This window comes from Nomascus leucogenys, chromosome 9 (assembly GCF_006542625.1).
Source record: "Nomascus leucogenys isolate Asia chromosome 9, Asia_NLE_v1, whole genome shotgun sequence".
Lineage (NCBI taxonomy): Eukaryota > Metazoa > Chordata > Mammalia > Primates > Hylobatidae > Nomascus > Nomascus leucogenys.
Window position 1 is genome coordinate 63946760 of NC_044389.1, and position 24395 is coordinate 63971154.

The 24395-nt window shown below is 37.4% G+C and overlaps 1 protein-coding gene across 2 annotated transcripts in view; it reads right to left on the bottom strand.

Moving 5' to 3' along the window:
- The window catches only part of PRKG2 (protein kinase cGMP-dependent 2), a 117574-nt gene that overhangs the window by 36054 nt on the left and 57125 nt on the right, over nt 1-24395 (bottom strand). The window contains exons 9-14 of one of the 2 annotated variants that reach the window (XM_030819060.1): nt 24019-24087; nt 19361-19459; nt 17915-18068; nt 15339-15475; nt 11821-11910; nt 9613-9754 (exon numbers count right to left, since the gene is read on the bottom strand). In XM_030819060.1, coding sequence (XP_030674920.1) covers nt 9613-9754; nt 11821-11910; nt 15339-15475; nt 17915-18068; nt 19361-19459; nt 24019-24087 — 691 coding nt within the window. The remainder of the gene's footprint in view (nt 1-9612; nt 9755-11820; nt 11911-15338; nt 15476-17914; nt 18069-19360; nt 19460-24018; nt 24088-24395) is intronic. The other variant, XM_012499362.2, reaches the window with a different exon arrangement.

Here is a 24395-nt window from a genome sequence, read left to right on the forward strand (position 1 = left end):
TTTCCAATTTGAGGGCTATTAGGAATAAAGTTGTTATAAAGTTTGTGGCCAAGATATTTGAAGACATGATTTCAGTTTACCTGGATAAATACCAAAAAAGTGGAATTTCTTGTCACGGAATAGGTATACGTTTGACTCTATGAAAAACTGACTAGCTATTCTTTGAAATGGTTTACAAATTTCTTTTTCTACTAGAAATATAGGGGAACAGCCTCACCAACACTTCGTATTATAAATCTTTCTAAGTAGGTATGAAATGGCAAATCTGTGGCTTTAATCTGCATTTCCTTGATGACTACTGACATGACTTACTAACCATTTCTATATTTTCTTTTGTGAAGTGTTTTTTTTAATAGATATACTTTAAGTTCTGGGATACATGTGCAGAACGTGCAAGTTTGTTACATAGGTATACACGTGCCATGGTAGTTTGCTGCACCCATCAACACGTCATCTACATTAGGTATTTCTCCTAATGGTATCCCTCCCCTAGACCCCCCAGCCCCGACAGGCCCCAGGGTGTGATGTTCCCTTCCCTGGGTCCAGGTGTTCTCATTGTTCTACTCCCACTTAGAGGGAGAACATACAGTGTTTGGTTTTCTGTTCCTATGTTAATTTGCTGAGAATGATGGTTTCCAGCTTCATCCATGTACCTGCAAAAGACATGAACTCATCCATTTTTATGGCTGCATAGTATTCCATGGTGTATATGTGTCACATTTTCTTTATCTAGTCTATCATTGATGGGCATTTGAATTGGTTCCAGTCCTTGTTATTGTGAATAGTGCTGCAATAAGCATACATGTGCATGTGTCTTTATAGTAGAATGATTTATAATCCTTTGGGTATATACCCAGTAATGGGATTGCTGGGTCAAATGGTATTTCTGGTTCTAGACCCTTGAGAAATCGCCATACTGTCTTCCACAATGGTTGAACTAATTTACACTCCCATCAACAGTGTAAAAGCATCCCTATTTCTCCACATTTTCTCCATCATCTGTTATTTCCAGACTTCTTAATGATTGCCCTTCTAACTGGCGTGAGCTGGTATCTCATCATGGTTTTGATTTGCATTTCTCTAATGACCAGTGATGATGAGTTTTCTTTCATATGTTTTTTGCACACATAAATGTCTTCTTTTGAGAAGCGTCTGTTCATCTCCTTTGCCCACTTCTTGATGGTTTTTTTTTCTTGTAAATTTTTTTAAGTTTCTTGTAGATTCTGGATATTAGCCCTTTATCAGATGGGTAGATTGCAAAAATTTTCTCCCATTCTGTAGGTTGCCTGTTCACTCTGATGACAGTTTGCTTTGCTGTGCAGAAGCTCCTTAGTTAAATTAGATCCCATTTGTCAATTTTGGCTTTGGTTGCCATTGCTTTTGGTGTTTTAGTCACAAAGTCTTTGCCCATGCCTATGCCCTGAATGGTACCGCCTAGGTTTCCTTCTAGGGTTTTTATGGTTTTAGGCCTTACATTTAAATCTTTAATCTATCTTGAGTTAATTTTTGTATAAGGTGTAAGGAAGGGATCCAGTTTCAGTTTTCTGCGTATGACTAGCCAGTTTTTCCCGATGCCATTTATTGATTAGGGAATCCTTTCCCCATTGCTTGTTTTTGTCAGGTTTGTCAAAGATCAGATGGTTGTAGACGTGTGGCATTATTTCTGAGGCCTCTGTTCATTTCCATTGGTCTACATATCTGTTTTGGGACCAGTACCATGCTGTTTTGGTTACTGTAGTCTTGTAGTGTAGTTTGAAGTCAGGTAGCATGATGCCTCCAGCTTTGTTCTTTTTGATTAGAATTGTCTTGGCTATACAGGCTCTTTTTTGGTTCCATATGAAATTTAAAGTAGTTTTTTCTAATTCTGTGAAGGAAGTCAGTGGTAGCTTGATGGGGATAGCATTGAATCTATAAATGATTCTTCCTATCCATGAGCATGGAATGTTTTTCTATTCATTTGTGTCCTCTCTTATTTCCTTGAGCAGTGGTTTGTAGTTCTCCTTGAAGAGGTCCTTCACATCCCTTGTAAGTTGTATTCCTAGGTTTTTTATACTCTTTGCAGCAATTGTGAAAAGGAGTTCACTCATGATTCGGCTCTCTGTGTATTATTGGTGTATAAGAATGCTTCTAATTTTGACGCATAGATTTTGTATCCTGAGACTTTGCTGAAGTTGCTTATCAGCTTTAGGAGATTTTGGGCTGAGATGATGGGGTTTTCTAAATATACAATCACGTCATCTGCAAACAGAGATAATTTGACTTCCTCTCTTCCTATTTGAATACGCTTTATTTCTTTCTCTTGCCTGATTGCCCTGGCCGGAACTTCCAATACTATGTTGAATAGGAGTGGTGAGAGAGGGCATCCTTGTCTTCTGCTGGTTTTCAAAGGGAATGCTTCCAGCTTTTGTCCAATCAGTATGATACAGGCTGTGGGTTTGTCATAAATAGCTGTTATTATTTTGAGATACGTTCCATCAATGCCTAGTTTATTGAGAGTTTTTAGCATAAAGGGGTGTTGAATTTTATAAAAGGGCTTTTCTGTATCTATTGAGATAATCATGTGGTTTTTGTCATTCATTCTCTTTATCTAATGAATTACATTTATTTATTTGCATATGTTGAGCCAGCCTTGCATCCCAGGGATGAAGCTGACTTGATCGTGGTGGATAAAGTTTTTTATGTCCTGCTGGATTCAGTTTGCCAGTACCTTATTGAAGATTTTCACATCGATGTTCATCAGGGATATTAGCCTGAAATTTTCTTTTTTTGTTGTGTCTCTGCCAGATTTTGGTATCAGGATGACGCTGGCCTCATAAAATGAGTTAGGGAGGAGTTCCTCTTTTTCTATTGTTTGGAATAGTTTCAGGAGTAGTACCAGCTCCTCTTTGTACCTCTGTTAGAATTCGGCTGTGAATTCATCTGGTCTTGGGCTTTTTTTTGTTGGTAGGCTATTAATTACTGCCTCAATTTCCGAACTTGTTATTCATCTATTCAGGGATTCAACTTCTTCCCGGTTTAGCCTTGGGAGGGTGTATGTGTCCAAGAATTTATCCACTGCTAGATTTTCTAGTTTATTTGCATAGAAGTGTTTATAGTATTCTCTGATGGTAGTTTGTATTTATGTGGGATCAGTGGTGATATTCCCTTTATCATTTTTTATTGTGTCTATTGGATTCTTCTCTCTTTTCTTCTTTATTCGTCTGGCTAGTGGTCTATTTTGTAAATCTTTTCAAGAAACCAGCTCCTAGATTCATTGCTTTTTTTGAAGGGTTTTCATGTCTCTATCTTCTTCAGTTCTGCTCTGATCTTAGTTATTTCTTGTTTTCTGCTAGCTTTTGAATTTGTTTGCTCTTGCTTCTCTAGTTCTTTTAATTGTGATGTTAGGGTGTTGATTTTAGATCTTTCCCACTTTCTCCTGTGGGCATTTACTACTATAAATTTCCCTCTAAACACTGCTTTAGCTGTGTCCCAGAAATTCTGGTATGTTGTGTCTTTGTTCTCATTGGTTTCAAATAGCTTATTTATTTCTGCCTTAATTTTGTTATTTACCCAGTAGTCATTCAGGAGCAGGTTGTTCAGTTTCCATGTAGTTGTGCAGTTTTGAGTGAGTTTCTTAATCCTGAGTTCTAATTTGGTTGCACTGTTGTCTGAGAGACTTAGGATTTCCATTCTTTTGCATTTGCTGAGTGTTTTATTTCCAATTATGTGGTCGATTTTAGAATAAGTGTGATGTGGTGCTGAGAAGAATATATATTCTGTTGATTTGCAGTGGAGAGTTCTGCAGACATCTACTAGGTCTGCATGGTCCAGAGCTGACATCAATTCCTGAATATTAAATATTCCAGGAATATTTAAAATTCCTGTTAATTTTCTGCCCGTTGATCTGTCTAATGTTGACAGTGGAGTGTTAAAGTCTCCCACTATTACTGTGTAGGAGTCTAAGTCTCTTTGTAGGTCTGTAAGAACTTGCTTTATGAATCTGGGTTCTCCTGTATTGGGTGCATATATATTTAGGATAGTTAGCTCTTCTGGTTGCACTGACCCCTTTACCACTATGTAATGCCCTTCTTTGTTTTTTTTGATCATTGTTGGTTTAAAGTCTGTTTTTTCAGAGACTAGGATTGCAACCCCTGCATTCTTTTGCTTTCCATTTGCTTGGTAAATATTCCTCCATCCCTTTATTTTGAGCCTATGTGTGTCTTTGCACGTGAGACGGTTCTCCTGAAAACAGCACACCGATGCATCTTGACTATCCAATTTGCCAGTCTGTGTCTTTTAATTGGGGCATTTAGCCTGTTTACATTTAAGGTTAATATTGTTATGTGTGAATTCGATCCTGTCATTATGATGATAGCTGCTTATTTTGCTCATTAGTTGATGTGGTTTCTTCATAGTGTCGATGTTCTTTACAATTTGGAATGTTTTTATAGTGGCTGGTACCGGTTTCTCCTTCCCATATTTAGTGCTTCCTTCAGAAGCTCTTGTAAGGCAGGCCTCGTAGTGACAAAATCTTTTGGCATTTCCTTCTCTGTAAAGGATTTTATTTTTCCTGGTTTTTGGAATTTTCAGCCTTTTTGTGCTGTTTTTTCCTCACTTACATGGATTTATCTACCTTTGGTATTAGATATTGGCGACCTTCAGATGGGGTTTTTGGGTGGAAGTCCTTTTTGTTGATGTTGACGCTATTCCTTTCTGTTTGTTAGTTTTCCTTCTAACAGTCATGCCCCTCTGTTGCAGGTCTGCTGGAGGTTCACTCCAGACCCTGTTTGCCTTTGTATTACCAGGTGAGGCTGCAGAACAGCAAATATTGCTGCCTTTTCCTTCCTCTGGAAGCTTCATCCCAGAGGGGCACCGGGCAGATGCCAGCTGGAGCTCTCCTGTATGAGGTATCTGTTGACACCTGCTGGGAGGTGTCTCCCCGTCAGGAGGAACAAGGGTCAGGCACCCACTTGAGGAGGCAGTCTGCCCCTTAGCAGAGCTCGAGCTCTGTTCTGGGAGATCCCCTCCTCTCTTCAGAGCCAGCAGGCAGGAATGTTTAAGCCCGCTGAAGCTGCACCCACAGCCACGCCTTCCCTCGGGTGCTCTCTCCCAGGGAAAGAGTAGTTTTATCTATGAGCCCCTGACTGGGACTGCTGCCTTTCTTTCACAGATGCCCTGCCCAACGTGGAGGAATCTAGAGAGACAGTCTGGCTACAGCGGTTTCTGCTGAGCTGCAGCGGGCTCCACCAACTTTCCCACGGCTTTGTTTACACTGTAAGGGTAAAACTGCCTACTCAAGTCTCAGTAATGGTGGATACCCCTCCCCCCATCAAGCTCGAGTATCCCAGGTCAACTTCAGACTGCTGTGCTGACAGGGAGAATTTCAAACCAGTGAATCTTAGCTTGCTTGTCCCCATGGGGGTGGGATCCGCTGAGCTAGACCACTTGGCTCCCTGGGTTCAGCCCCCTTTCCAGGGGAATGAATGGTTCTGTCTCACTTGCATTCTAAGTGCCACTAGGGTATGAGAAAAAAACTCCTGCAGCTAGCTCAGTGTCTGCCCAAACGGCCACCCAGTTTTGTGTTTGAAACCCAGGGCCCTGATGATATAGGCACCTGAGGGAATCTCCTGGTCTGCGGGTTGCAAAGACCATGGGAAAAGCTTAGTATCTGGGGCCGGAATTCACCATTCCTCACAACACAGTCCCTCATGGCTTCCCTTGGCTAGGGGAGGGCATTCCCCAACCCCTTGTGGTTCCCAGGTGAGGTGACGTTCCACCCTGCTTCAGCTCACCCACTGTCTAACCAGTCCTAATGAGATGAGCTGGGTATCTCAGTTAGAAATGCAGAAATTACCTGCCTTCTGCATTGATCTTGCTGTGAGCTGCAGGCCAGAGCTGTTCCTATTTGACCATCTTGCCAGCCACCATGAAGTGATTTTTTAAGATGCTGACCATTTTAAAAAATTGATTTGTCTTTTTATTAGTGATTTGTAAGAGTTCTTTATATATTCTAGATACAAGCCTTTTGTAATGTAAATATATATTGCAAATATTTGTATTCTAAGAAATATTGGCCTACCTCAAATTGTGAAAATATTACCCTATGTTTATGTCTAGGTGATTTACAGGTCTAGGATTCATCTAGAATTAATTTTTGTATATGGTTTGTGGTGGGATTTAGGTTAATTTTTTTCTACATATGGATATCCAGTTGTTTCAGCAATGTTTTTTGAAAAGATTCTTTTGCTGACTGTGGATGTTTATTTCTGGACTTTATTCTACTAGACTGAGTTATTTGTCTTTTCCTATACCCATATCATACTGCCTTGATTACTGTAGCTTTATAGTCTTGATATTGATAGTATACATTCTTCAATTTTGTTCTTTTTCAAAGTATTTATTGACCCTTCTAATCATTTTGCATTTCTATGTAAATTTTAGAATAAACATCTCCATTTCTAAAAAAATGGCTGCTCAAATTTTTAATGCAGTAATATTGAATCTAAGATCAATTTGAGGAGAATAGCTTATCAAATATTGAATTATCGAATCCATGAATGTAGTATATCTTGCCATTTAGGTTTTTTTTCAGTGATATTTTGTGGGTTTTAATGTAGAGGTCTCATACTTTTTACATGTTAAATTTACTCAAAATTATTTTATAATTTTTAGTGCTATGAAGATTATTTTATTTCACTTATAAATTTTTATTGCTAGTATATAAATGCAGAATTTATATTTGTATATTACTTTGTACCTATAATCATACTTAACTTACCTCTTGTTTCAAGTACCTCTTTGGTAGAGTCTTCAGACTTTTCTAAATAAAAATTCACATTGCAAATAAAAATAGGTAACTTCTTCCTTTATAATATTTGGGGGTTTCATTTATCTTTCTTAGTTTAATTTGCTAAGACCCCTATTACAATGTTAAATACAAGTGATAAGAGGAGATATTTTTGTCCTGTTCACAAACTACCTTACCATGAGGTACAATTTTAACTAGAGGTTTATTCCCCATTCCTTATACACTGAAGAATGTCCTGAAGTGAACAGCTGTATAACAGCTGTTTTAATGCGGATCTCACCCAGCATGGTTTCCTTTTTACAAAGCTTGAATATCTACTTTTTGTTTCTTTTTAATGCCTTCAATTATGATTAATCTTATCAAGAGGGTAGTACAAGGCAAGCTCCTCCGCCATTAATGAAAGCTTTCATTGCATATAATTTCAATCATTATACTCTTAATTTCTTATTAGATGCTTTGTCAGTTTCCTTCCATATCTGTTAGATCTTTTTTGAGTTTCTGATCCTTGCTCATTTTTTATCCGTCTCTTAGTTTTAAAACATATTAGATGTATTTATTTTATAGTCTGTATCTGATTACTCCAATAAATGAGGCACTTATGTGTCTGCTTCTGCTCTTTTTGTTTCTGGAAACGAATGCCTATAGTAGCTTTTTTCCTCATACATTCATGTTTTTTAATGTTGGCTTACGTTCCCTAGAACTTTCGATCCAGTAGTTCTTTGTGTCCTGAGTTGAGAGTATATTCTTCCAGAAAGAATATACATTGATTCTTGGGAACTTGGGCATGCCACCAACATAGATTCATTTCATTTAAATGCTTGCTTAGATTTTTCCATCCTTGAAGACTGGGCACCCAACCTCCACTAAGACCAACCTGTGGCCAAGAATTCTTAGGGATAGGTTTCTATTCCTCTACCAAGAGCCAATAATAAGAAAAGCATGTTTCTTTGCATGTAATCTGTCATTACAAATTTGATATTTTTTTCTTGTTTCCTATTTCTCCGAGAGTTTAATCTATGTGATTCCTGGTTTCATGCAATGTTCTCTGATTCACCTACCCACACTACATAGGTCCAACGCTTGGTCTCCTGTTCCCAGAGGGCACAGCTACTAAAATCAAACCTCTAGACCACCTAGGATTGCTAGGTGCATGTAAGATGGCAGCTTCAATGTGTGATTTCCACCAGACACTGCTGCTCAAGTTTGATTTCAAACCCCAGAAGAATTCTCATGTTGTCTTATAAACTCAGCCATATATTTAATACTGCTTTTCATGTTTCATCCAGTAGACATTTTGTAGTAAGAGTATTTCAAGGTATATAGTTTAATTCATAGCTAGAAATTGAAATATTTAATATTCACTTTTTAATCACTGAAGGTTATAGTTCTTACTCTTTGTTTAGCTGATTGGTAAATGAATTAGCAGAATGGATAACAGCAGTTATTTATTGACCTCTATGCCTATACACGTGAAATATGTTTTTTTAAAAAAACAGCACCTCTATGCCTATACATATGAAATACGTTTTTTTAAAAAAACAGCTTTTTAAAAAAAATTAGTTATGAGAAAAAAGAGATGGAGCTTCTGAATTGCCTGCATCCCTCATGTTGGTTTTACAATACTCCAAGGAGTTTCTATAAAGAGATGTAGGAGGCATAACCAATGAAGGAATTGTGAAGAACAGAAGTGATTGGGGTCTTGTGTTAGTACGTCACCAGTTCTCAAAGCTATCTTTCATGGATAAAATAAAGCTTGAATGATTAAAAGTGTTTTTTGGAAGTTAGCCAGATTTCACATGAAAGGGCTTTTATTTTACTCTTTTACCACGGAGAAAAATATCTTAGCATTTACACATAATAAATTTAATTCATGTGGCTGAATTATACAACTATAACATGTGGGTGATGAAACCTATCTAACCTATCTTATAGATTGTTAAATAGGTTAATTGTAAAAGGTTTAGCATAGTAGCTTTAAATATAGTAACTGCCCATTAAATGTGAGCTATTTTTATTTCCAGAACTTTATAAAAGTCTGAAGTGAGAAATTTTAATATCTTTGTAAATGTTAAGTTCAGAAATGGTTTAACATCCTTGAAGTAAAAATGGACTCAGGTAAAAGCTTGGGTTCCCCATTCTAATGGGGTTCCTTCCCGAGGCCCAACGTGCCTTGCTTTCTCCTCAGTTATGACTGTCCAGTCTATTATAGCTTCTCGCTGAAAGCAGTTTGTGACTAGTAGTAATTTTTTCTTTAGTATACCATGCAAAGGAGTCATATTAGGGACCAGCAGATTACAAAGACGGACAGCCAGGAAAGTCTGTGTCCTCAAGCAGCCTGTACTCCAGCCTTGTGATGTTAAACCCTGGGGCCCCGTTATAATCACCTCAAAAGATTTCAAGAAAACTACTAACGTCTCTATGTTTATCTTCTCTTTATATATACACAGTGGATATCTTGGGGTAGAAATCATATTATCTTCTTTTATTATTCCTTATAGCCACTCCCTATGGATAGCAAGAATCAATTTAAAAATAGTTAAAATTATTAAAAATTAAACAAAAATACTGATAAAATCCAATTTTAAAGGCATTCTATTATGTGAACCTTCAGTAGGAGTCACAAATATGGTTAGACATTAAATCTTTAGGTCAAAAATAATGTACTCATAACATCGCTCCCTATATTGTCTGGAAGTATCAAAGGCCATACCCCCAAAGAGAGAATAACAGCTGCACCAAAATTAAAAAGAAAATTGCAACTATAACACTACTTTTGCCAGGGGAAACATCTCATATGAGACTATAAGTGAGAAAAGTTGTCTTACCAATTTGAGGTAACCCTCAGCATCTAGAATTAAGTTTTCTGGTTTCAAGTCTCTGTAGATAATACCTAGTCGATGCAGGTAATCAAATGCTTCTGTCACACAAGCAACGCAGAATTTGGAGGTGGGTTCATCAAAGCTGCCTCTGCAACGAAATCATTTTCCCTCTTAATGCTCTGGATACACGTCTTTGGTGCTGTTCTAGGTGTCAAATCAATTATTGGATTGGCAAGTTTATGCAATATAAATATTTTGCAGGGTATCAACAATAAAATGTATTTTATAGTACCCATGAATTAAGCTGTTTGCAGATCATAAGGCAATTCAGGGAGATATGTGATACAAACAAGAACTACTTCACTAAAATTAAAATATCAACAACTGTTTTTGGTAATCACACATGAACATGTAAAAGAGAAAAATCCAAAAACAAAGACTTTCTTTAGACACCCATCACAAACTCTGGAGAAAATGCAATTATAGTGGAGAGCTTGAACCAGACTTTTGCAATTGATTGCTTGACTTAAAAATGACTCAAGTGATTATTTCCATTTCCTGTTTGCATAGCATGTCAGAGTAACCCCGGTAGAAATGGAATCATAAGTCTTTTCTGTTTGGGGCCCCTTGATCTTTTATTAGAGTCCCCTCTGTCAGCACTGTGTGTAGTTTTACAGACTGAATTTTTTTTTAATGCAGTGGTGATTTACCACATGATCTCACAGAGAAACATGGCTTTGGAGTGACAGAAACTGGGTTTGACTCCTGTTGCTTTCGCTCACTATATCCTTGAGAAAGTTGTTTAACTGTTCTGAGGCTCAGAATCCATAAAAAAGGTGTGATACTTACTTAGAAGCATTTTCAGGATTAAGCACAGTGCCTAACAGGTAGCAGTAACTCCCCTTTCTAAAATGATTTAGATTTTCTCAACAAATTTGCCTACTGAAGCAAAGACAGAAGAGGCTAATGCATTTGCAGGTATCATGAAAATCTCCTCACCCTTCCAAGTTCTCCCCATTCAAATCCGTCCAATGAAATGTTCCTGATACAACACATTCATCTTCTACTCAGATGCTCAATGTTCTTTCCTTGCCTAAGTCCGTGATTCTCAACCATAAATGCACATTAAAATTGCCTGAGAAGCATTTAAAAAATCATTTACTGGACCCCATCCCAGATTAAATGAATCATAACCTCTGGCATGAGGGCCTAGCATTTTTACTTTGTAAAAGCTTTCCACGTGAATGCAATGTGCGGCCAACTTTGAAAACCACTGGCACGGGTCTGACTGTGAATATGTGGCCTTGCATCAATCCCTACAATCTAATGCCAACCTACCTTCTCATGTCTTCTGTTGCCCTTTACTTCTACCCAAATTCTTCCGTTCACCATCCACAAAGAGACATAATACTACCCCAACTTCCCTGCTTTGTCTTAAAACAGTTTCCCTGCCTCTCTGCCTTTCCAAATTTGGGTCATGTTTAGAGTTTAATTCAAATCCTTCCTCTATCATCACATTCTCTCTCTCTCCCCTCCTCGGAGCTCACCATCTACAACACTATTTGGCATTAAACTACAAATTTCCCACTTCTTTGTCATCACTTAGTTTTCTCACTAAACAATGAAATGTTTTGCCTCCCAAGGAAACTCTAAACTCGTTAAAGTTTCTACTTTTTACTTTTTGGTTAGAAAAGTCCACACTGTCTAGAGCGTCCCCTCCTGACCCCCACCGTGCACTATGGAGCCTTTTACATAGGTGGTGCTTAGTATGTATCTATGATTTTAATTGTGTGAAAATCACCCCCTTGTGTAAAACTGAATCTTTGCAGGCATCTTGCTCTGCTTTTCAGTGAGGGCTTACCCACTCCCCACCCCCACCTTTGTTTATCACACTGCTTCTGCTAGGAGATTTGGAATCAGAAACATCTGGGTTTTTACCCTGATTCTGCTTTATACTAGTAATGTAACCTCGGATAGTTCCCCTCCTCTCTAGTCTGGGATTCTTTACTTTCTAAAACAGATGACAACAACTACCTTACGTGGTGTTAGGGCACTATTGTAGCGTTAGCTAAGAAAATATCACTATTACTACTTTATTTTATCAAGGGATATTTTGTTATAATAATTTCCTAATGATTTCCTCTATGCCTTTTTTAATGATTATAAATATAGCATCCCTTAGACCAGACGTGAGCACACAAACTTTTTCATTACCTGTCCCTTAATATACTCCATAGCTCCCCACCTAAGCAGGCCTCCAGAAGCATGTATACATACTTATTGTCCTTGAAAGTACGATATAATCTGTGAAGACAGATAAAAACATGGTTATTATTAGAAATCTAGTTAAAAACCTTTTTAAAGTTGCTTAGAACTATCATCATTAACATTATGAACAATGATCCTCATCTCCATATAAATACCCCACAACTACACTGGGCTTCGCGCCAAATCCTCTTTGATTTCCCTACTGCCTTGCTTCTGCTCCCGTGGATCTCACTTAGATTGGCCTTTCTCTAACCACAGACTGAACTTCTTAATCTCAGTTTTACCGTAAAAATGTTATCCATTCTTCAGGGCCAACCTCCAAGGCCATCTTTTTAACAAAACATCTCATTATCCCACCTATCAAATATGTCCTCTCCTTTTTCCAAAACCTCAGAGACCTCTGAATATGTCACCTTTAAGATTTGCCTTGCATACTAGTTATTCATGTCAATGTCTTATATCCCCTAGTTGGTTAATTGATGTTGGATTCCCCTGAAAATAGACTCTGAGACTGAGATTTGCAAGCAGTAAGATTAGTGGGGAGTGCAATTGGAAACAACACCTGTGGGGGAGGGAGGACATAGAATTGGGCTATGTTTTAGTTTCGACAAAAGCCTCAGCTTCAAGAGGCTCTGCAGTTGTTGGATGCATGTCCCCGAAGGCATGCATTGCCTGACTACATGCCATCTATCTGGGATGTGGCTCTAAAATTTTTGTATTAAAGCAAAAAAATTCTATTAGACTTAATATTTAGATAGCTATTCTATTTTTAATTGGGTGACATAAAAAACTTTGACTAGAATTGCCATTTTTTTCTTATTATTCACTTTGGTTTCAAAGCAAGATATATTATTATTATTATTATTATTATTATTATTATTATTTTAAGACAGGATCTCACTCTGTCGCCCACAACACAGTGGTGCAATCAGGGCTCATTGCAGCCTTGACCTCCTGGGCTCAAGCTATCCTCCCATCTCAGCCTCCTGAGTAGCTGGGACTACAGGTGCAAACCACCACACCCAGCTAATTTTTGTATTTTTTATAAAGGTGGGTCCTCACTATGTTGCTCACTTGAGCAAGGTGGTTCTCTTCCCCAAATAAAAACAAAAACAAATGCCCAGAGAGGAACTGAGCTAGAGTCCTCAGCTGACAACCACACTCCTTGAAGCTGGGGGAATGGGAGCCTCAGTTCTGAAGCGGGACCTAGGCAGGGCATCATATTTCAACCTTGTGTAAAAGCAGTTTTGGGGCCTTAATCATCAAGAGACCCCCTTTTCTCCCTAGCACCACACCCAGACCAAAGCAGACAGTAGAACAGCCATATTACATACAGATAGAAGAAGCAATCAGGAAAGTGGTTCAAAGTGTGGGCTCTGAACTAAGCTGCCAAGGCTTGAATCCAGATCAGACATTTATTAGCTATGCAACCTCTGTTTTCTCATTGTTTCTCAATGAACATATATATTCATTTTACTCTATACGGATTACATATTATTATGTATATTATTGATATATATTCATTGAAAAATATATGTATCCATTTTATTCTAATTGACCAGTGAGATAAATGTGTTGATTATCTATACATATAGATATAGCATAGAACAGCACCTGATGTATGTTAATTTCTCAATATATGTTGTCATTAATATTTATTCTTCATATTATTGCCTGACTACATGCCAGGCACTTTGGAAAGAGTTGAAGATAAGACAATGAATGCAATCTAATCCATGCCCTGAAGCTGCTCATCATAGCTTGTTAACAAAATATTAATTTTAAAAAGGCATCCATTCTGGGAACATAATATAAAGATAATTGGATGACTCTCTATTGCCAGCACTGCCTGGGTTCAAACTTCTTTGTTGATCTTGGGGAAAAAAGTGGGTCTGGAAACATGGATAGGGAGAAAGAGTCTTTTAAAGCATTTGATCAAAAAGCATAAATTCTAGCCGTTGCAGGGATACTTTACATTACCCAGAAATCAGTAAAACTACACTCTGGGGCATTACGACATATATGAAAGCATAAACTGGCTTAGGCCACTACCCATGAATTCACAAGGATAGAGAGCTGTGGTCTATAATAATTAATATTTCTTTGCAAACTCTTGTGACAGCTACAGAAAGAATAACTACTAGAAGATGGATGTTTTGGTACCTAGCTACTACTAGGACCAGGGTACATTCCCCCTTGGCTTCCCACATGTGCCCAAATGCTGCCTTCTGCAGAAATTCAAGATCAGGATGCTCTCTGAGGAGTTTCACACAAATCCTTGCTTCCCTAGTCCCCAATTCTGCATTAACTCTGAATAAAATAACCAGTTCAAACTATTCCTCAATAATTTTATATTCATATATATATATATATATATACACACACACATACTCAAACACATATATATACACACACACATTTTTGTGATGTCTACTCAAGAATAAAAACAGGCTGGGTGCAGTGGCTCACGCCTGTAATCCAGCCGAGGTGGGTGGATCACGAGGTCAGGAGATCAAGACCGTCCTGGCTAACATGGTGAAACCCTGTCTCTACTAAAAATACAAAAAAAAAAAAAATTAGCCAGGCGTGGTGGCGGGCGCCTGTAGTCCCACCTACTCTGGAGGCTGAGACATGAAAATGGCATGAACCCTGGAGGCGGAGCTTGCAGTGAGCAGAGATCGCACCACTGCACTGAAGCCTGGGCGACACAGCTAGATTCCGTCTCAAAAGAAAAAAAAGCAAAGAATCAAAACAACTGGAAAACATCTGAACCCAGATCTCAAACTTAGTACTGTTGCTGTGACTGGGTTGGAGAATCCAGAGTGGGGCCTCCTCCACCTCTTCGTTCTGTCCTCTTGCATGGAAAGTTTAAAACAAGAGCCGAGTACTACTCAACCATACAAAAAAAATGAGATTCTGTCATTTGTAACAACATGGATGCAACTGGAGGTCGTTATGTTAAGTGAAATAAGCCAGACATAGAAAGACAAACATCACATGTTCTCACTTATTTGTGGGGTCTAGAAATCAAAGCAATTGAATTCATGGAGATAGAGAATAGAGGAGTGGTTACCAGAGCCTGGGAAAGGTAGTGGGGAAACATGCAGGAAGGGGAGATGGTTAATGGGTACAAAATAAAATAGAAAGAAAGAATAAGATCTAGCAATTGATAGCACAACAGGGGGATCATAGTAACAATTTAATTGGACATTGTAAAATAACTAAAATAGTATAAGTGGATTGTTTGTAACACAAAGGATAAATGCTCAAGGGGATGGATACCCCATTTTCCATGCTGTAATTATGCATTGCATGCCTGTATCAAAACATTTCATGTACCCCATAAATATATATGCCTACTATGTACCCACAAAAATTAAAAATAAAAATAAAAATAATTTAAGTAAATACATAAATAAAGAGCCTGAAAATCCTAAGTCCTTGGAAGCCAACTGCTCACTTACTTCACAATGAATGGAGAGCACAGCTCCTCTAGGATTCTCTTCTCTGAGTAGACATGCTCCTGCTGCTTGGTGTCAACTATGTGCTTCTTCCTTATACACTTCATAGCAAAAGCGACATTCTCATTTTTTACTTTAACCTATGTAAGAAATGGAAAGATACCTCAAAATTAACTTGTATCTCTATAAAACATGCTAATCGATGAGAGTTAAAACTGTTTCATGTTTAATTAGTATGGAAGCCCTTAGCCACTTATCCCTTTGAGAACTTTAATTCAAGTGTACACACTTCCCTTTCATCACTATTTCTAGAATAGTTCATCTATCTGGGATGTGGCTCTAAAATTTTTGAATTAAAGCAAAAAAATTCTGTTAGACTTAATATTTAGATAGCTATTCTATTTTTAATTGGGTGACATAAAAAACTTTGACTAGAATTGCCATTTTTTTCTTATTATTCACTTTGCTTTCAAAGCAAGATATATTATTATTATTATAATATTTTAAGACAGGGTCTCACTCTGTCGCCCACAATGCAGTGGTGCAATCAGGGCTCATTGCAGCCTTGACCTCCTGGGCTCAAGCTATCCTCCCATCTCAGCCTCCTGAGTAGCTGGGACTACAGGTGTAAACCACCACACCCAGCTAATTTTTGTATTTTTTATAAAGGTGGGTCCTCACTATGTTGCTCAGGCTATTCTCAAACTCCTGAGCCCAAGCAATCCTTCCACCTTGGCTTCCCAAAGTGCTGGGATTATAAGCATGAGCCACTGCACCCAGCCTAAAGCAACATATATGAAATCAAGCTCTGTATCTGTACCATCCAATATGATAACTGCAAATCACATGAGGTTATGTAAATTTAAATTAAATAAAATTTAAAATTCAGTTCCTGAGTTATACTAGCCACATTTCAAAAGCTCAATAGTCACATCTAGTTAGTGGCTACCCTACTGAATAGCACAGATATGGGACATTTCCCTCAGCACAGTTCTATTAAACAGTACTAGCCTAGACGCATGATCAAGTATTTCCTTAAAAGGAAGTAAACATTTTAAAATAATTTTTTGATAGATTTAAAACTCCATAAGCAGACTATGCTAGATAAGTAACTAGATTGTGCAGAAATGGCTGCACTCCATATTTTGCTCATGTTTGCCATTAGTGCTGCCCATGACTTTTAAATCAATGGTGGATTTACTGCTTCAATTATTATTAGAAAACAGATCTCAGCTTTGTTAATTGAATCCTTTTTCCACAAACTTTCACGAAAAATACCACTGCAGACAGGTATTATCTTTATCTCTCCATAAGGTATAAGAGACATTACACACATTATTTATCCTAAGGAACCATTTGTCCCCACCCCGATCAGAGATGAAGTAAGGACTGGGTCTGAGGCGTACTGTCCAGACTCTCCTGACAGCATTTCAAATCTGCTCGTGCCCAAAGCCAGCCAGCAGACCAACAGGTCAGCAGAGTTCCCAGAAGATAAGGTATGGTGAATCCTTAAAAATCTGATGGGCAAAGAAGGACTTCGTAATTGCCAAGGCCTCAGAGCCATCTGTACCCAGTAAGGCCACAGATCTCTATTCCACATTTTCCTTGGAAAACTTGTTCTGACAGTACCACTTGTGCTACTCCTTGGAAGCTGATAGCTCAAAGAGAGGGTGATGTGGAAGGCACAACTGAAATCAGGCTGTAAGTTCCCAGATATCCTGATCAGCACTACAGAAGGCTTCTCTTCAAATATTCTCTTTTTTTTTTTTTTTTGAGGAGTCTCACTCTTTCACCCAGGCTAGAGTGCAGTGGCGCGATCTCAGCTCACTGCAGCCTCTGCGCCCCGGTTCATGCCATTCTCCTGCCTCAGCCTCCCACGTAGCTGGGACTACAGGCGCCCGCCACCGTGCCCGGCTAATTTTTTGTACTTTTAGTAGAGATGGGGTTTCACCGTGTTAGCCAGGATGGTCTCGATCTCCTGACCTCGTGATCCGCCCGCCTCGGCCTCCCAAAGTGCTGAGATTACAGGCGTGAGCCACCGTGCCTGGCCCAATTATTCCCTTTCATTCATCTTCTTTTCTCACAATATGAAATTTTGAGCAACCCAAAAAGAAAATAATGAAGGTGAAATACAGACATGGTACTGGAGTTGTTTAAAGAACACAACTATAACATTGAATATTTCATTTCTATGGCATTTTCACTTGATACATTCTTCCTTAGTGTATGGAGACTAAATGTGTCATGAATGTATATAGACACACATTTGCTGTTAGAAAATACATTATTTTATGTTTCCTTTTGGAAGTGCTTACTTGGTATATTGATAATTATCGAGAAGAAAATTCACAAAAGATGTGATATAAGCTTGAACTAGCAGCTGATTATTACAAGTTACTTACTAGCACAGACCTGCTACTATACAATATACAGAGTGAAAATTTACTTTCTCAATTTCAGTTCAAAGCAACATTTAAGATACCAGTAACAATTCATACATTCCTCCAAGATATGCTGGAATATAAGACAAAAAAAAGTCAAAAGTCTTCTCTCAGATGCTTGAAACGTAAACCCCTTACAAGCTCAACTCTTCCGAACCCACCAACGCCCAGTGTTGCAATAATCTCAAGGTTCTGGAATGGGGATGATGAGGAAAATCTGGCCACCTTCTCCTTCAGCTGAATCATTTCCAGAGAGAGTGCTTTGGACAGCTTCCAGTTAGACATGGACCGCCTGTACAAGAGAAGTGAAACTTTACACACACACACCCATAATCAAGAAGGTGTCATGCCATACACAAATTTCACTCCTACGACAGTCTAATTTCTGCTGTAACTATGATTTATAGTTGCCACAAAGGCTATCTCAACTTTTACGGATCAGACTCAGTCCCACACAGGGAGAAAACAATAGAATATACGAACATAAAACTCATACACATACACATACACTAAGAAACAGATGAAGGCCAAATTGAATCAATGAGAGGTAAAATGGGTATAGTTTGTGGTATTTAAAATGTACCTCTTAGGCTTCTTCTCAGTGTGGAATTTTTTTTTAAACTAAAAATATATATACCTCAAAAAAGCTGTTAAAAAACAACCATGAAAAGCAGTCAATGAAAGGGAATGAAACAAGGCAGCCACTTCCTTTGCTGCATGTACAGGAGAACGCCACACTGACAATCTTTCCCACGTTTTGCTAGTTTTATCAGATCTTGAAGCTTTGCATGGCTGAACCAAAATAACTGCTTTGTGAAATATGAAAGGTGCATTTCTTACTTTATGTCTAAGTAATACCCATTTTTTTCTCTTTTAATTAAGGTTTACTGCTCTGGGTTACATATTCATAAATTATTACCACAAAAGGCCTTCAGCGTAAAAATTGCAAAAACATATGAAGTACTGATTGAATATTCTAATTTAATTCTAATTTAAGTTTTCTAAGAATTTTGACTTTATGGCTTTGATAGCACTATCTAGTGAACATATGCTTAAGCATTCACACTAAAAAATGTTTCAGCAAACAATTTTCAAATAATTTTCATTTAACAAAAGTAGAGTTTTCTAGTACACACAAAAAATTAATCACTATTACTACATTTAGAGACTTACCCAACCCCCTCCTCCACGTATCCCTGGGCAATAGATTCCTTACATTTTGAAAAAATTCTAACTATAACCCTGCTCTTTACCGCTAATCAAATATTAATGTCTTTTTGAGCTAGGTCACCAGGCAACATAAAATATCCCTTTTGTAAGGCCCTGGATTAGAACATTTCTCCCTAACATTCCTACTCATCACCCAAAATAAAGGAGCAGACTATTTATAATAGACTTAGACAATATCCATTCTAGTGGAAGTGGTGTTGTCTTTGTGGAAGAACAATTCAAAAGAACTCTCCAGAATTTTCTAGTGCAGGCACGTTAAAAGTTAGCACACAGCAAGTCACACCCTCTGTCCCCTTCTTTATTTATTGGCTGCCAGAAGTCAGCTCCGGCTCAGGAAAACATTCCTCCACTTACTTCGCATGTCTTTTTTCATCATCACGGTTCAGGTTTGCCACATATCCTTCAAGGTATTTTTGCAGCTCTTCAAATGTACCGACAGTTTGGTTGAATGTTCTAAATAGATAGAATAAAATAAAATCCTCTGTGCTGATAGTTACCAAGGCAACTTGACATTCTTCTAAGCTCATAAAACACTAGCTGGTTATTCATGACTTTATAAATCATTTTTTAAATAATTTATGAAATATTAAAGTTGATGTAATATGTAGAATGGTTATTAAAAGCTATATATAATTGATCCTTTGAATTTATAAAAGCAAAGGGGCTATTAATGAGAACAGAAAACTTTTTTATACTTTTCTGCCTTGTATTTAAGGTTTTATATATATATATTTTTTTTATCATACTTTAAGTTCTAGGGTACATGTGCACAATGTGCAGGTTAGTCACATATGTATACATGTGCCATGTTGGTGTGCTGCACCCATTAACTCGTCATTTACATTAAGTACATCTCCTAATGCTATCCCTCCCCACTCCCCCCACCCCATGACAGGCCCCAGTGTGTGATGTTCCCCTGCCTGTGTCCAAGCGTTCTCACTGTTCAATTCCCACCTATGAGTGAGAACATGCAGTGTTTGGTTTTTTGTCCTTGTGATAGTCTGCTGAGAATGATGATTTCCAGCTTCATCCATGTCCCTACAAACGACATGAACTCATCATTTTTTGTGGCTGCATAGTATTCCATGGTGTATATGTGCCACATTTTCTTAATCCAGTCTATCACTGATGGACATTTGGGTTGGCTCCAAGTCTTTGCTATTGTGGGTAGTGCCACAATAAACATACATGTGCATGAGTCTTTACAGCAGCATGATTTATATTCCTTTGGGTGTATACCTAGTAATGGGATGGTTGGGTAAAATGGTATTTCTAGTTCTAGATCCCTGAGGAATTGCCACACTGTCTTCCACAATAGCTGAACTAGTTTACAGTCCCACCAACAGCGTAAAAGTGTTCCTATTTCTCCACAAGGTTTAACAACAATTTTTTTAAGAAGATAGTGGGAAGGGAACAGCCTTACATGATATGTTTACTGAATCAACAGGTTACAGGGGTTACAGATTCTTTTAACTTTGCTTAATTAAGTTAAGCTATATATATTTTAAATCAAGAATAAAATTTATCTCGTCTCAAGATAACTCTCTCCATTTCATATTCCTTCATAATTAAATCCAAAACATTTTACCTTACTTCAGTAGTTCTCTGAGGATCAGCCAACATCTCATTACCTTTCTCATTCTTCCTGGATCACAGTTCTCTCATAGGCCTGATCTAATCACTCTGTCTCCCGTCCATGATCATTGGGAACTCTAACATAGTCCTATGCCCTTGAGAAAAAATAATCCTTTTCCTCACCAGTGAAAGGCCAACTTTCTTGATTACCTCCAATGCTTCCCTGCTTCTAACTCCAACAATCTATCTTGACTTGTAATTATTAGGGTAATTCTTTTCCCTACTACAAAATAGTATCCTTCTTAAAAGTAAAGACCATGCTTTAATCATCTTTGTAACATTTTAAGTACCTAGTACACAGTAGAATGAAAAGAGTGAGTTTACCTCAAAATACCTAAAATTAATAAGCCAGAGCCACCTCAATATTGTGCTGTCTCAACTTACTGCCTCTACCCATTTATTTGACAACCAATCTATATTTACTTTATTAAGCACATATTACATACTGTGCAGGGTATTTTTCCTTTCCCCTCCAGATCTATTCTCTACTCTTTTCTAGCCTGTTCTATGGACTGACCTTTGTCGACTGAAGAGTAGTGAGACATAAAACAGGATGGCTATGAATTTTCTAATCTCCAATAGTTGAAATTTTCTGTTAAAAAGGAAACACTCTTACTTTGTTTTACTTTTATTTATTCTATACTTCACCATTCTTTTGCTGGCTATTAAACTAACTGCAGTATTACTGTAAACAAATCTTATTTTCTAAATAGAGGTGAGACGGGTGCTATAGGTCTCTAGAAATTCTCCACTAACTAATCCTAAAGTCAAGTTTAAATAGCTACAAAATTGTTGCTGTGATATTCAAATAGCCTACATTAATTCAGATGCTATAGCCTGAGCAATAACTAATGAACTTTTTTTTTGAAATTTGTCCCAACAGTCAATGATAGAGATGTGACAAATAGCATTTCCCATTTGTTTAGAGCTCTTGCCGTACAAAAGGGTTATTTCATATTTTATCACATTTAAAAATAGGAAATATAACTCAAACTTTAACTCTCCTTCTTGCACTGTAAGCAATCTAAGCCTTTGTTAAAATCATGAATTAAGAAAGAATAAATAAAAAGTCATTGGCTTTCAGTCACTATATTTCATTGCAAGGATGGTGCCCTGTATTCAGCCACCATCTGGTGAGCACTTCCCATATGCCAAGGACCATGCCAAATGCTGGCACTGCAACCGCAGTGAACAAGTTACATGTTTCTGTATTTATGAAGCTTACAGAAGCGTGGAGAGACAGATGTTAAACAAAGCAATCAAGGTGTTATAATGATATGACAAGGGTATAAAGGCTGCTATGAGAGCATTATTGTGGGATCTTATTCTAGTCTGTAAGTCATAGCTAGGATGATCATGTAATTTACCATCCAAGCTGGAATATATTTCTGAGTGAAATGATGTGTCAATATTAAACATGCTGGTGTAATCTGAACTGTCTCAGTAAATCCAAGATGTAAGTAAACCTAGTTATATCTGATAATCAGTTTGTCTTATCCACAGAAAATATTCACGTAATTTTTATGTCTTATTGTGCCTAATGCAATACTTTGTATATTGCAGACTCTAAATTATACATATGTGAACTAAACATTTTAAAATTATAAACTGGCAAGTAACTTGTAAGCCATATAAAATTATTGCATCCTCTTTATGGATTATGAATAGATGAGATATTGTGTAAATATGTGGTGTATGTGATTACAATGAAGAAAAAGGAAATGAGTTCCTCCTTTCTGTCCTATTTTTAGTCCTAGCATTTTGCATCCATTTATAATATTTTACCACACAGCTAATGCCACTCAGTGCTTGCACATATTTTAAGGAACATATATACAAAACAATGCATTATTGATACAATAATGTAGCCATATATTTTCCATTTGAGAGTTGGCATCCAAAGATTACCTTTATCTGAACACACTTCGCACTTTTCTAGTCCTATGCTTTTGCTTGAGGGTTTTATTTCACCTAGGGTGACTTCGACATTTCCTCTTTGCCTAGAAAAGTCCTGTTAATACTTTAAATCCCTTTTCGCACCTAAAAATTAGAATAAAACCTTGACCACTTTACTGCATAGTGATTGCTCCTCTTTTTGAACACATGCTTGGGAGCCAACTGGCATGGTGGGAAGCATGGGGAAATGAGTTAGAAAGCCTGGACAGGGATGGCTCCAGCACAGGGAGCACTGCTGGGGAAATTATGCAACCTACCTGGGACTCATTTTGTATCTGTAGAGCAGAGAATTAAAATAACTCTAAGTGATATTAAGAATTATTGTTAACATTTCAGGCATGTTAGCCTTATTGTGGTCATGCATTACATGTAATACTTAGCTTTTAGAAATGCAACTAAAATGTATAGATAAAATAATTTTATGTTGGGAATTTGCTTAAAAATAGTGTGGGGATAGCAGGAAATGGTAAAGGGGTATAGATAACGCATAAATTGATCATTGTTGAACTTGCATTATGGGTTCATGATACCATTCTGTCTATTTTTTGATATGTTTAAAATTTTCCATAAGAAAAATACATTTTTAAATGCTCTAAAGTGTTTTTCCAGCTCTATATGTCTAGACTCTATTTTCAATAAATGTTGTATTTATTTAACAGTCAACTATATACTACCTTGTGATATCTGTTGTCATTTTATAATTTTTGTTAATATTTCATATGACTATGCTCTATTTCTTTGACTACACTATGACTTTTCTGACAATGGCCTGCCTTTGGTATCACTGAATTTCCTTCATTTTGTCAAGTAGATAACCAATAAATATTGAATTGATTAATGAGAAACCCAGGGGGGCAGATTCAAACATGATTTAAAATGAGTGATGGATATAAAATGAGACTTATTTTGAAGAATAACTTAAGACATTTAGAGATTAATATTCACACACATCACTTATAAATTACAACAAATGTTCAATTAAAGCCACTCTGGAAAAATATGTAGCTAATATATATTTTACGCTTTGAGAGAGGTTTTGTTCAAAAATTTTTTGACTACTAAAGGCATTTTAGAAATAAATTAGGTAATTGTTCACTATATTGTATGGAAGAAATCCATAAGCGAACTAATCAACTTACTTCCCTAGAAGATGCAGAATTTAAATCAGTCTATTGCTGATATTTATGTACAAACTCTGAACACAAAATATTTAGCCTGCCAGCATCTGCCCCTGCCACAGACCGATTCAGATCAGAAGGCCCTGTTCCTTCCCATGAATTTTAATAGAATGTACTTGCAGCTGAAATCGGCCAGTATTTCCAAGTGGTGATGAATGAGAAAACAGATCGGCCTTGAAGTAACAGAAGGCCAAGTCTTCAAAGGTGGCAGTGGCCTGCCTCCTCCAACATCAGTATACTCACTCTCGATCTATAACCAGGCATGCAACATCATTTTCTTCAGCAATAATGTTAGCTGACCTGACATCATCACTGTAAACAAAAATAGGAAAGTCAATTTTCACTACAACTAGAAATTAAACATCCACTTTTATTAGGGAATATACTAACTTTGTATGAAAACACAACCATCATTTAAACCTCCCAAAAACTGCTTCTTTTAAACATCATAATTTATATCCCCCCCAAAAAAGATTTGAAATGTGCCCCAGTAGAGGTTATGTACACAGGAATTCAGAGGAGAAGAAGATAATTGCACTGGGAACAGAGAAGAATAAGTGACTACAAATGTTTATGGGATCTCATTCTGAGCTTTGTGGAAGTCAAAATAAAATAGCTCT